This window comes from Larus michahellis, chromosome 6 (assembly GCF_964199755.1).
Source record: "Larus michahellis chromosome 6, bLarMic1.1, whole genome shotgun sequence".
Taxonomy (NCBI): Eukaryota; Metazoa; Chordata; class Aves; order Charadriiformes; family Laridae; genus Larus; species Larus michahellis.
In genome coordinates, this window is record NC_133901.1 from 7,017,926 (window position 1) to 7,032,033 (window position 14,108).

Here is a 14,108-nt window from a genome sequence, read left to right on the forward strand (position 1 = left end):
GTTGGTATTATTCAGTCCCGTCACTGCTCACTTAGCGCAGTGCTCTTGGCCCTGGCGCACGCAGGGCGATATGGACCTGAGCTGCTGGAAAGGATGTGCAGGAGAAGGTGAGGTGCGTCTGTGCAGGCCTGAGCTGGAGCTGTGCTTCCGTGGTTTCACTGAGATAAACACCTTCTGTGACTGGAGCTAGCTAGAAGAGAAAACAAACACCCACTCGAGCATGTCTATACCCGCAGCTGCATCACTGACTGTCTCAGGGCAAGCAGGCAAAGTCTTTATTTTGAGTTTAGCAGCTTTAAAATCCCTGACCCTGAGCAGACACGATTGTCCAGGTGCGATTTAAAGACAGTTCACCCAAGTCTGATATTAAGAAACTTACTGCTCACTGAGCTGGGGAGTAATTCTTGGTCTACCAGTTCTGAGGGCTTCATCCATATAAATGTTATGTTGTGCAAGCGAAATTGCCGACCTGTTTTATGAAATAAAATGGCCACGGTGCTATTCATCATGGAGTTGAATTTGGATGTGGTTACTCACCATCGAGCTTTTCCTTGTCCCAACACATTCAAACACAACATGCTGCCTTTTCAGCAGAGATTTCTATTACGAGACAGGCGCCAAGGCTGTCCCGGGGTGATGCTCTGCATTGTAAATGGCACAAGTCAGTCAAAAGACACTGCTCGGATATTCATTCCCAAGGCAGAATGGAGAACAGGTCTGAACATTTTAATCAACTGTTGGGAACAATAATTACTCAATGATAGTCTCCCATAATTGCTGTAATTAAAATATAAAATGCCTTTTGTTTCCAGGTTTTGCTGGGGTAGCCCGGTTTACTCCTAGGATTGATATTGTTTTCGCCTTACGCTCTACATCTAGTGAGGGAAAACGGATAGAGTTTTAACAATGTTAATTTAAGATAGGCTCGCTTATGTCCTCTAATTAAAATAAATTTAGTAGTAGTGAAAAGGGGAAACAGTGGCTTTTGAAATGCAAACTGCGTGCACAGGGCTTTACTTTTAAGAATTTATTTCCTCCGTTCCAAGGCAGACGTCGTTATCTGCTCCTTTCTGAAGAGTACCCCAGCCTGCTGTAGATAACGTCTGATCTAATGATAATGTATCTGTGCCATTTCATTTCCAATTCAACGAGTAAGCAAGGAAACAGTGTTTCTTTTTAAGTCTTAATGACCTTAAAGCCCTGGGTAACTTTGATATTACCATAAAGAAGATGTCAAGGCTGCTTGAATTTTTGATGGAGCGGATGTTATATTTGGCAGCGTGCCATTGCAGCTCTGCCGGTCAAGGCAGGAGTGAAATTGCTGACAGGACAGGAAGGAATGTCGGATTCCTCTTGTGTCAGCCAAATCACATGGGATTTGGGCATTGTAAGGCGACAACAATTTAACTGTAAAAGGAGTATTAGCATTCTTTCTGTGTATTAGGTATGAACTGAAATGTAGGGAAATATTGAAATGTTTAGAAAAATGTGATTTCAAAAAAAAATAATATGTGCGTGTATATGTGTGTGTGTGTGTGTATATATATATATATATATATATATATATATCAGCTCCCAATTTATTGTTTGGTACTCACTGAAGGAGTAATTGTGCAACTGAAGACGTGCTGTAATAATAATTTATTCTAATACTAAACCGTCCAACGAGCAAGATCGGTTGAACACAAAACTCACAAAAGCCTATAACTTAAAACCAAGCAGGAATTTTTGATGTAATGATGTAATTTCAGTTCTCCATCCATTCGACAGAGGAAGCTTCTGGATAGGGGCTTAATGCTGTTCTTTCGTAATGAGGCTTTTGCATAGGCGTGAAAGCCAGAACCCTCACGAGTGAGTGTAGTGACCGTTTGGAGGTAAATTCAGGCTCTGTGACATGAGTAATTGCTTTTCATGGCTACAGCTGTGCCTCAGTCCTGAAGCAGGGAGCTGGCACCTCCAGTCGGCAAAATACTCGGGCTGTGCTCAGCCTCGAGCAGTTCTACGCGTGACACACACTTCTTTACTTTTGAAATTTTACCTGCAATTTCCAAAGCATTGCTGAAGTGGGGTAAACAGGCAGAGGCTGAAAACATTTGCTAGTATGTTACAAAGAAATAAAAGATACTGGAAAACTTACTATTTGTCTTAGAAAAAATAATTACAGCACATTAGTCTAGTTTAATTGCGACGGTAATTTAAGTGACTTGTGTATTTTTACTGTAATTATAGTGTCACTAAAGCTGCAAATCCTGTAGAAAAATAAATAAATAGTGCCTTATTGAAGCAGCGGTTTAGGCAATTATTGTGAAGCTAGCAGTGGAGAGCAGTGTGAGTTAATCAGTGTAGCTTTCTTACTAGTATCGTGATTTAGTATTTTGTCGTAATGATTCACAGTATGTGAATTCACAGTATGATTCATCGCTGCAAAGGAATTGTTCTGAGGAAGCGGAGCAGGAATGCAGCCGTGCCAGTCACATCGCACAGACCAACAGCACAGAGTGCAGAGCAAGGTGCTCCTACTCTTGGTGGAGCAACTAGAAAGCATAAATTCCCCTGAACTCAGCTCTTTATTTTTTTCCCCCTAAAGCTTAATTGGTTGCCTTTGCAGGTACTTTGTCGTAATGGCCAAGGCTTTAGTTGTTTTGGTTTTTTTTAATTATTTGAGGTAATGCGGTTAATTGGTTAATCAGTTCTCCATTTGTCTGTTCACGTCCACACCTTGGGGGCCTCAGGAGCTCTTCTCCCGAGTCATTGGCAAGCCGCCCTCTCCCCTCTCAACAGCAAGGATCCTGAGCAAGGCTCTTGGGTTTCAGTGCCAGAGCATCTTGAAAAGTCCATGACAGTCCTTGCCTGTTTTTTTTTGAGTTTTTTTTGTCTGTAATTTGGGAAAAAGAAGTACCATCATCCTCAAAAGTTACTAACCTCTGGTTGAAATCTCTTCTGCGTATGAGGAGGCCAAATGTGATCAGATGAGGACGTCAGCTAATGCCAAGGTAGTCACACACATTGGTAGTGACTCCTTAGCTGCGAGGTCTGTTACCTGCCCTGAGCTGAAAAAATACTGATTTAATATGTTTGCTTTTAGGCCAATCCATGTTGGTCATTTCACATTGATATCATGTCATCTCAGTGTTTCTGAAGTCTCTATAGATCCATGACATTTTTTTTGTTTCAATAACTTTTTGGCAACTGGAGTCCAATATTCCTGTCACATCTATTTTCCCACTTATGATCTTTTTTGTATGTATTTTGTTAAATGATTATTAACTGTTGCCGCAAGTTTAAGTTACTTTAAGAAAGGAATGATGTGCCCTGGACCACATTGTGAAACCCTTAGAAAATGTGCAAGTTGGGCTACGTTCATATTTTCCCACACAGTAATTAGTTTGAGCTGGAAATCTGTATTTTAGCACCTCCTTGTTTTGCCACTTCTCTTTCCAGCGACAGGTTGGCTGACACTGCTGACTTCCCGTGCGTGTGTGAATCACAGTGAATTGCTGCAAAAAGCACATCTGGATTGGATGTATGCATATTTATGCATACAACAAGGCCGCCCTTCCCTATGAAAATATAAGCCCTTATGTGCATTTTCAAAGACCATCTTATGTAATAAGTTCTCGTGTAATATTTCACATGTAATTTGGTTTTGCTGTCTATTTTCAATGTCAGGGCTTTGCAGAATGTCACCAGGGAGCGTGGGATAGTTATCACCCGTTCCACCTATCCCAGTAGTGGAAGATGGGCAGGACACTGGCTTGGCGATAACACTGCAGCTTGGGATCAGCTAGCCAAGTCTGTTATTGGTACGTAGAAGGAAAAGGATCTGTATTCAATTTACTGTGTGCAGTTATTTCTTTTCCTTTACCTAATTGCTTTTAGCATTCATGTGGTTCTAGCTGAAATAAGTCCTTTAGTTCTGCAACCAGAATGCTTTTTTTACTTCTTCAATTCTGCACCGGGTGCTGGGAGCTCTTTTATTCCTTTGGGACTTGCCACCTTCACGCCCTGTGTCCTGCTACTCATTTCTTCATTTGCTCCTGACCAACCAGCTTCCATCTCTTTCTGTAGGAGAAAAACATGACACATTAGAAAAAACATGAGGTTTGCGTTTGTTTGTTTTTTTCCTGCTCATTCAGCATTACAATATGTATTATCTATGTAACCATTAGCACACCAAAGGGGAAGAAAAAACCCAGCTGGTAATGTTGAATTATTCTTCCTTTCAGGTATGATGGAGTTCAGTCTCTTTGGAATATCCTATGTAAGTTAATGAGTTATTACCTTACATTTCATTATCTTGATGCTGTACAAGATTTTATAATATTCCAATTGGATCATTTTTAAACTTTCAGACAGGAGCCGATATCTGTGGCTTCTTCAAAGACTCTGAGTATGAGCTGTGTCTTCGCTGGATGCAGCTGGGTGCGTTTTACCCATATTCGAGGAATCACAATGAGAAAGGAACAAGGGTGAGTCACAATTTTTTAATGACTGTTAATGGCTGGGCCTTTGCGACACACATGTAGAGATCAGCCAGAACATCACACAAGCTGGCCTGGCTCAAAAAAAAAAAGGTACTTTTCTAGCAAAATGGACAAGAAAAGAACACATTTGGCTCTTTATCAAATAAAAATTGCCTTTATTTATATTTATTTATAGCTCTGCGGTAAGCCTCCCCCTCACCTGGGAGGTTTTATGCCCACAGAGGGGCGGCTCTGGGATTCAGACCACTTGAAGGAAGCATGTTCTGTTTGTTTTGGCTCAATCAAACTCCTACATATTTTTCCCTGTATGCTATTTTTATTTAAACGCACTACACCAGAAAGACTAAAATAGAGCGCTTTCATGGCAATCGCACAGAAAGGAGCAAAACTGACCTTGGTGCTCTCAGCCCTAATTGTCCATAATTATAGAACAAGTGAGGAAATGGAAGAGTGTAATAAGATTCTGGAGTAAGACTCGGCAATTTCTGTGCTTTGCACATTTGCCACCATCAGATATTGTATTTCTTTAAAGAGTAAAGGAAAATAATGGCCTAAATGTAGGTCTCTGCTGGCTAAGGACTATATTGTAGAAAGCTGTAAAACAAGATAACTGGAAAAATAATAAAAAAAAAGAAACAGCACTTCTATTCCAGTTAAAGCTTCAGGTCCAGTGGAGTAGAGCTATTTCTATGGCGTATATCTAATGGATTAAAGTCTCCTTTTCAAAACTGTGTGCTTTATCTTGCAGCGGCACACCTTTCGATAGGACTTTTAAAGCCTTTAAAAATGCAGACGCAGGGTTATCATGTTGCTTCCAGTCCTACCCAATTTGCCTAGGTATTGTTCAATACATTTAATAAAGCTTGGAAGTGCTCCCTGACATCAGTCATTAGTGCTTCGGTCTCTTCTTGCAGGTCCTGAGTGCTGCCCTGCAGAAAAGAGGGATAATAAATTATGTACACTGGCATGTGTCACGCCTTCGGGCCACTTTGCATTAGATGTTTTTTACGGTACTTCCCCCCCAGGTTTTTCTGACCTTCCCTCTTTCGAGTTCCCTTCCTAGGGCTGACAGTGATACCTGTTGTTAGTTGTCACTTACTCCTTAATTGAAGAGGGAACAGATGAAGGTGCTCTAGTTTGGAGGAGAAATGGAAGTGTCTTGTGAACATTAGTCAATTCTTTGACCTGTTCTTTGGCTTTTTGGTTTTGGTTTGGGGTTTTTTTTTAATGTTTTCTGAATAAAACAATCCAGCATGACTAACAAGGGTCTCTTCTCTTTCAGAGGCAAGATCCTGCTTCCTGGAACTCAACATTCGAGGACATTTCCAGGAATGTGCTGAATATAAGATACACCCTGCTGCCCTATCTCTACACGTTAATGTATGATGCCCATGCCCATGGCAGCACTGTGATCCGCCCCATGCTCCATGAGTACGTGTGACTCCTTTGCTCTCCTTATCAGGAATTTCCACTAAAACTTCTGCGGTTACGACCCTCCTGACCATAAAATTTGCTTTTAGTTACTGCAATTTTCCTTTCAACAAAAAAGCACAAGACTGAGAACAGGAGCTTTCAATATCAAGTCTCACTTGAACAGCGATAGTTTTCTACTTTTCATTCTACACAATTGAACATTTGCTTCTCCAGGAGTAAGATTTAAATTTTAAAGCTCACCCCTAACCTCCTGAAGAGCAAGCAATGAAAAAGTTTGATCTGATGATGGGCATATACAGAATCAAAAACCCAAATGTTGCAAAAAGATCTGGACAAAAACTTTAAGCTAAAAAGGGAATTCTGCCACAAATCATGAGTTCTGCAGGGAAAAGTGGCTTTTTTGTGTGTGTGTCCAAGCTGATATAGCAGATTTTTTAAAAAAAATGTTGTTAGACACATAAAGCCTTCTTTGTTCCTGGTCAAGAAGGGCAGTACCTTCAAAAGCTTTAAGTCCTTCTATTAAAACATGTGGTCTACTATCTACATGCATACCTTGGCCGAGGAACAATGGGTTGTTTGCATGTATTGACTTGCTTTTTTCAAAGCAACTGCCTAAGAAAACAGTGGCACAAATTAGGAAGTTGTTGCCAAGGCTGTCCACAGCCTAATCTTATTATTGCTAACGCCGGCCAAGCACAATGGATCTTCTGGGTTTTGTGATCTAAATATACTGAAAAGCAAATGCAAGGAAATGGCAAAAAAAGAAAGCTAAGTAATAGCTTGCATTCCTCTAATGATTTTCACATTAGGATCTTTATGCGTTCCTGGCAAGCATTAATTGATCTATGAATTATTAATACTAGAATAAAGACGAGGAAATAGTAGATACCAGAAATAGTAGATTCAATTACTGACAAAAATAACTTACCGAGGGAACACTTCGGAAAAGTTCACCACCCAATGTCTACTCAATTTTCTGTTAACTTGCAGGTTTGTGCAAGACAGAACAACCTGGGAAATATATGAGCAGTTCCTCTGGGGCCCTGCGCTGCTCATCAGCCCTGTGATGCACCAGGTACGTTCATAAGCACTTACGAAAATATTTAAGCCCCCTTAACCAAACTTCACTTTTTGATTTAAGGTACCTAAAACATGTATGTTTAATTCCAGAATGCTGTAACAGTGAATGCTTACTTACCCAATGCCCGCTGGTATGATTACTACACAGTAAGTCATTTTAAAAATGATATGTTATATGTCTTCTTCACAGTGCTGTTCAGCCAGAAGCAGGGTGTGCTGAGAGGGGTGGTGAGGTGTGAACCCTCCCTCTCCCTTTTACAAACTTGCATTCAGTATCAGTTCTTAGCATCCAATACTAATACTAACCAGTATGAGTTCTTAACATCTTTTTAGCTGATAAAAAAAAAAAAAATCATTGATTCCTGTATAATGATGTAATAATGACCACAGTTTCAGGGTAAATTAAAAGACGATAAAACCTTTAATTTGAAGTCCTTCTATTAACTTTTTTAACCCTCAAATGATATACACAATGTCTTTGTAAGAAATCCTGGAATGGAGAAAGACAGCGCAGGTTTAGCCTCAACATATTTCACAGAAAATAAGAAAAGCTTTGGTAACAGGAAGAGCAGACATCGAAAATCATTTCATTAATCACAAGTTGTATTTCACCTGACTGGCCCCTTTGGTTCAGCTGTGGTCAAGCCAGTCTTTTACAGATACAGAATTTCAGAGTTTCTCTTAAAAACATTATGTAGTTACTATTGCAGTAACAACTGATTAATCTGTCTAGCAAAAAAGGATCATTTCATTCTAAAAAAAACCTGTAAAGTGAGGGCAATTCAGTAGTAGACATTTTTATTTTTTCATAAATAGGATGAAGATATTGGCATTAGGGGACAATTCACACTTTTACCAGCTCCTTTGGACCATATCAACCTACATATCCGAGGTGGATACATCCTTGCTTGGCAAACACCTGCTAATACAACCTTTTACAGGTAAGATTAAATTAAAATTTACAATTTGGTTTTGCACAATTGCATATAAATGCTACCAGTCCCCAGAGAAGCTGCATGTATGAGAGCACAGCAACTTTATGGCTGGTTTTTCTTTTGGTTTCCTCCTAACGGTCTCCTAAAAATTTAATAGCATGAGCTTAGGAAGATGAGTAAGAGAGATTGATTGAGTGGCATACAATATTTCTTAAAAAATTCTAACATCGGATAAATATGAAAGAGGATTAGCTGAGGAAACTGAGAAAACTTTATTCCGTTTTCCATAGCCGGAAAAACCCAATGGGACTCACTGTTGCTTTGAGTGACTCACTGGCTGCAGAAGGACGGCTTTACTGGGACGATGGGGTTCGCATTGGTATGTATGGTGCTTCTTGCTTTATAAAATGCTTTTTTTTGCTGTGAGGATGGTCAAACTCTGCAGCAGGTTGCCCAGAGAGGCTGTGGAGCCTCCACTCTTGGAGGTATTCAAAGCCCAAATGAAAACAGACCAGACAAAACCCAAGGATATGAACTGGGGAGAGATGAAACAAATTACAGCAGTCCCTGAAAACCAAATAATGCTCAGTAGCCGACTTTGGAGCTTTCTGCCTGCAGTTTTAAACAATAACACCGTTGTCAAAGAGGAAACTGCAAGCTGTACAAAACTGCATCGCTTGGCCATCACCTTGGAAAAGAAGTGTTGGTGGTTGCTTCTGCCTTAGACGTCCTCAGTGGAGCATGGGGTGCTCGAGGAGGAGCAGGAGACGCAGATGGAAATGATGGACTTTGGCCAAAGCAATCACGTTTCTGGAGGACATATCCGAACATGCCTTCCGAGACAAAACTGAAATTAAACCTTCAGATTAGCATAATTTTCCCGATTTAAATGGCATAATGTTATGATTTATAGAATTAATATGTTGTATGAATGAAATTGTGCTCTGGACCTAAGGCAACACAGATAACAAAGATTTGTTCTCAAAGCTATGGGAGCCATAAGCATAGATTACGTGGGAAGTTTTAACTCATTTCCTCAACACGACTCCATTTAAATTGTCTTCAGATAAGAGATACTTAGATGCCATTTATCCTTCTCATCCAGAGCGTATTACCCTTGTAACAGCAATAAGCCATCACCTGAGAGTACTGCAAGTAATGCAGAAAGTGGTGTTCTTTTGCGTACTGATGTGTAGGGAAGTTTGCAGGATGGTGTTAGTGTATTTTGAGGTGCTTCCCACACCCCACTGCCTGTTAGCACTGGAACTCAGAAATGATGGCTATGTTTATGGAAGTCTGATGATAAGTGAAGGCAGCATAGATTATAAAGTGCATCTCACCAGGATGCCCGCGATCTCTTTTCGTTAGTGCAGGAAGGTGAGAACCTACAACGCCCCTGATTATTAGCACTACTTTGAGTTCATTTAGTGCTGAATAGTAAAATATACAACAGTGATTTCAAAGAGGCATCAATGTCTCTCATGGTCATGTGTAACTGGACAGTGAAGAGAGGTGGATGTGGGAAACATCTCCCATGCCTTCTTCAGCGAGAAACTTTTTTCTCTCGCTGGTCTTAATGCCCTTGATCTTCCTCATGCTGTGATTTTTTATATTACCTCTAAAATATTCTTACGCAGGCAGTCCTATAAGAAAGAATTTTACAGCTAAAAACACATGCCTTCTGGAAATAAAGAACTGTTCTTTATTTATGTACAGATGGACATACCATATATTTGTGTATAGTATACGGACACAATTCTTGAACTGAAATTTTGACAATGCGTTAACTAAAGTAAATAGCGAACGCATTTTATTTTATTCTTTCTCTCTAACAGATGCATATGAAGATGGCGCGTATCTGCTAACATCATTTACTGCTAATCAGGTATATAATGCTATCACAGTTTCTGAATAATCACTTTAGGTGATTATTATATTTTTAACTATAGGTATTTTAATTTGGGTCTTCCTAATGTCTACAAATCCCACCCTAACATTAATTTGTGCTCACGATCTAATAGATTACAAGTAATATGATTAAACTGTGTTAAGAACAAATTTAAGAATGAGTCCGAAGATACCATTTCAGCACGTTGTTAAATAAGGTGTATACTTATGGCATTGCAATTTCTGATGTAATTCTGAAAGTACAAGTTTATTTCATAAATGATTTCTATAATGCGAAAGCACCTATCAGTGCAGAACATCTGGAGCATGCAGACGGGTCAAAACAGCTGTGCCAGGAAAACCAGCCCTGGCTGGTGAAAAGGAAGCTGGAGGTTGCAGAGATGAGGCTTTGACCCTGGCTTACAGCTACAGAGAAATAACTGTGCCCAGCAAAGAATTTGGGTTTCTTCTCAACAACGGGCACCTTAAATTTTTCCCAACCCATTTTGCAATTTCAGGGTCCTTCTTGCTGTTTGCTACCTTGTTGGTCAAGCTATGTCGCTGCTCCAAAAAGAAAGAAAAGTTGTCAGGGTCAGGAGGGGGACATTTCTGTTAGTAATGCATTTGCCCATGTTCACTGTAGAATGTATTTATTGTATGCAATCTTAGTTCTGGGAGGAAGCAGTAGAATACACAGTCATTGGAAACCACTAAAGAAGTCACTCTCTAAAACAGCAAAGAGAGGGGGAACAGGACCTGGCCCATTCACGAGTCCTACTCATGCGCTGCCACCACAAACCAGAGATGTCTTTGTGGTTGAGCCATAAACTTGAGTCCTGGTCCTAGGATGCGCGCGTTGACCCCAGACACCTCTCGCATCCCTTCGGAGATGGTGGGTTTTGCTGCTGTGGCCATGCCCATGAGGGGCAGCCTGACGGGAGAGCAGGGAAAGCAGCTTTGGCCCAGCCACAGCTCTGCAGAGCGGCCGGTGCGGAGTCACCGCCTCAGTTCAGGATTGCTTTTTCTCTTTTTTCTTCAACACCAAAAACCTGGCATGCATTCCTGAGTAACGAAGTCAATGAACACGAGCGGTTATTTTAAGTACCGGCGTTTCTAGGATGTCAGGTTTCAATTTTTATCATAACCAGTTGAATACCTGGAATTAAATTAGACTGTAATTATGTGGACTTTTGGTTTAAAAGAAATGCTTTTTCTACTGTAATAGAAAATACACTTTTGTTATTTCATTAGTTTTCCAGGGTGCCAGAATGTCTTCTAGTTTTATCCACACTGTTCTTTCTTCTCGTTTAATTCTGTCTTTGTCAAATAATTGAATGTTAATTGCTAAGGAAGAGAAGTTTGTTTTGCTAATATTCAGTATTTGCAGTTGCAAGGAGATTATAAAGTAAGTGCACCTTCTCCTGCTCTTACAGAAAGGTGGTAAGGAAAAGCGTAATTAAAGAGGTCTTGAATCAATGAACAATGAAAAATACTCACACTAAAAGTAATACTCTCTAAGCACTAAATATGCAAAATTACACCATAGCACAATTGCATGGGATCCCCCTTGGGCTCTGATCCAGCAGGAACCATCTCTGGGCTGCTGAACGTGGCATTCTCTCCCTGGAGACCTACTGGACCTGGGTACACCTGAAAGAAACCGTGTGCCCATATTGTATTTAAAATCACAGCAACTGGAAACGAGAGGGGACCTGTGAGTGCCGAGGGAGATGATGGGGGTGGAGGAGCTGCTCTGTGAGGACATAAAGCAGGAGAGCAGAGCCTGGATCAGGCCTCATAGAAGCCAGGAGCTGAGGCTGCGACAGTGACAGAGGGGTTTGTCCGTGCAGCACTTGCTGCTCACCTCAGGGGTTAAGAGCAACTCCTTGCTTCACTCCTCGCATCCATCGCCTGAGTGGCAATTGAATACACAGCGAAGCCCATGACCTAGCCAGATAAACAACGTGAAGAAAACTGAAGGCTTCACCATTTGCAAAATAAGTAACAGCATACAAGTATTTAAAAAAAAAATAATAATTAAAAAAATAGGAAGAGAGGAAAGCAAGTGAAAAGCTCAAGTGGACTTGTACCAGTCTAATGACAATCTCCAATATCATTTTTTTTTTCCTTTTCCTTTCAGAATGTTTTAGATATCAGGGTTTTGCGTCACGGTTACACCGATCCAAACAACTTAAAGTTTACTGAAATTAAAGTCCTGGGGGTGCCCACCAGTGTTACGCAGGTGACCGTATCGCAGAACGGCGGGACAATCCCATCGCCTCACGCCGCGAACTACAATAGCACCAAGAAGGTGAGATGCCGTTTGCAGGGTAATGCCACCTTCACAACTGCGCATGCGCTCTTCAGCCTTTAGAGATTCAGCCCTCAGCTGTAATACCACATATTAAAATACATTTCAGTAAGATACATAAACTACCATCAGGTCATGTTTATATAACACACTGTTCAATATATAGTAAATAGCGTGCAGTAAGTGTGGTAGAGCTTTTAAGCATAGAAATTACTGTCGAGGAACCCAAACCGCTTCTGACATTGGAAAAGTGATGGACTTTGGTTTGTGCTTGGTTCCCGCTCTTCCCAATAGCTGACTTGCAACCTGTGAGATCTGAAGGAACGAAAAGCAACTACAACTATTTTCATAGTCTCTACACGACCCCGTTGTCAGTCTTGTCCAATGGCATTTTCATTTCCCAGCCCTGTTTGCCTACCGCCGTTTCTTATTCAACAGTCCCATTTCGGCTGGAGGCACTGCGGCACAGGGCTCCTCCATCCGCAAGTCAAATCCCACTTCCTCTAAAGTTGTCGGCATACCTTCCACCAACTTCCGAGCACCGGGGTTTCCATCTGCATGGCTTGTGCCTCTCCAGGACATTCCTCCCCTCCCGCCTCCCCAGATAATCAAGTCGAGCACTCCTCGAGGCAGCTGAAATAAATGTATATAATTGTAACGCTGTTCAAGGCGTCGCTCCTACGGAGCATCCTTCAAACACGAACAGAACTGCCGAGGCGTGTCTTGTCAGCTTTCTGCTCGAAGGAGACCGCCTGACCTCTTCTGCTATTGGGTTCTTATCACCCTTCCTTTGAAACTCAGTATTCTACTAAGTCTTAGTCCTTCCTCTCTTTCAGTGGAAAGCCAGAACTATATAAGTTTTGTACCCAGCCAAAAACATGAGTTAAAAATGTAATTGTTAAAAATGTATTTCATTCTGCTGTTGACTTTTGGATGGGGGAAAAAAAAAAAAAGGGAATTCATACGCACCGTCGAATTACAGTATTTCCCAAGTTTTGCTGCTTTTTAAAAATTCCTTTATTTTTTTTAAAAATAAAAGGAATCCGCGTTTTAAAAGGGCTTCTGAATGAAGGGAAAGGATCAGAGCCTCATCATCAGACATCCCAAACCTATGCTGGTTAAACTATGTTTATAGCGACACAAACACAAAGGCAAAGGGAGAGCAGTAAGTTCTTGTAACCTCAAATGAGAAGCCACCATCTCTACTGAAGACAGAAAAAGCAGTGGATCTTCAGAGCAGAGTTACTAATTGTTCATTTTGTTTGTTTTTTTTTCACAGCTCCTGACAATTACCGGGCTTCAACTTGATTTAGGCGAAGAGTACACTCTGCAGTGGAGCTAAAACGCCTGCAAAACAACATTGGCCATGCCCATGAATTTTCTCATTGTTTTAAAACTACCTTTCAATTTTTCAGCTTTCCAAGTGCCTCTTTGGCATCTTAGAATACTTTTTACTATAAAAATATACTAGTTAGTCGGTTCATATTGCGGTACTATGTGTATAAAGCAGTCACGTTTCAGTATTGTTGAAGGCGAACTACAGGCTCTCGGTGGGATGCAAAATCTGTATTTTGAACAGTATGGCACTTCAGTCTAACTTCACCTTTCACAACCGACAGTACAACTCCGCGTTTTCTCAGAGGAGAATTTCTGGCTGACTTGATGCGCGACAAATTTTGTAAAAAAAGGATATGGCTGGTGTTCCCTGCGTGGACCTGTGGCCATAAATCTGCCTATATATACATTTCATCTTAATTTTGATTATGCCTATGTAAGTCACTACTACAGAGAAGTATTGGAGGCTAGATGAAGTAGAAGTAAATGTTTTCAGATTAGTGCTTTAGCGTGAAACAATGTTTCAAGCTGTTGATCTGTAAGATACTAAGGTACTTTCCAAAGTAATTTTAAGGGGTTTTTAGCCAGGCATTTGTGTTCCCCGGTGTTTTGATCTAAAGTTGTAAAATTAAACCTGAAGTC

General features: G+C 40.7%; 1 protein-coding gene across 2 annotated transcripts in view; it reads left to right on the forward strand.

The window, feature by feature from the left end:
• Nucleotides 1-13,622, forward strand: part of SI (sucrase-isomaltase) — a 49,973-nt gene extending 36,351 nt beyond the window's left edge. For both annotated transcript variants that reach the window (XM_074590692.1, XM_074590693.1), the window contains 11 exons: nt 3,670-3,803; nt 4,227-4,261; nt 4,353-4,469; nt 5,767-5,915; nt 6,909-6,993; nt 7,089-7,145; nt 7,815-7,939; nt 8,224-8,312; nt 9,769-9,818; nt 11,961-12,131; nt 13,411-13,622. In XM_074590692.1, the coding sequence (XP_074446793.1) occupies nt 3,670-3,803; nt 4,227-4,261; nt 4,353-4,469; nt 5,767-5,915; nt 6,909-6,993; nt 7,089-7,145; nt 7,815-7,939; nt 8,224-8,312; nt 9,769-9,818; nt 11,961-12,131; nt 13,411-13,473 (1,075 nt within the window). In that variant the 3' untranslated portion in view covers nt 13,474-13,622. The remainder of the gene's footprint in view (nt 1-3,669; nt 3,804-4,226; nt 4,262-4,352; nt 4,470-5,766; nt 5,916-6,908; nt 6,994-7,088; nt 7,146-7,814; nt 7,940-8,223; nt 8,313-9,768; nt 9,819-11,960; nt 12,132-13,410) is intronic.
• Nucleotides 13,623-14,108: the final 486 nt, after the last annotated feature.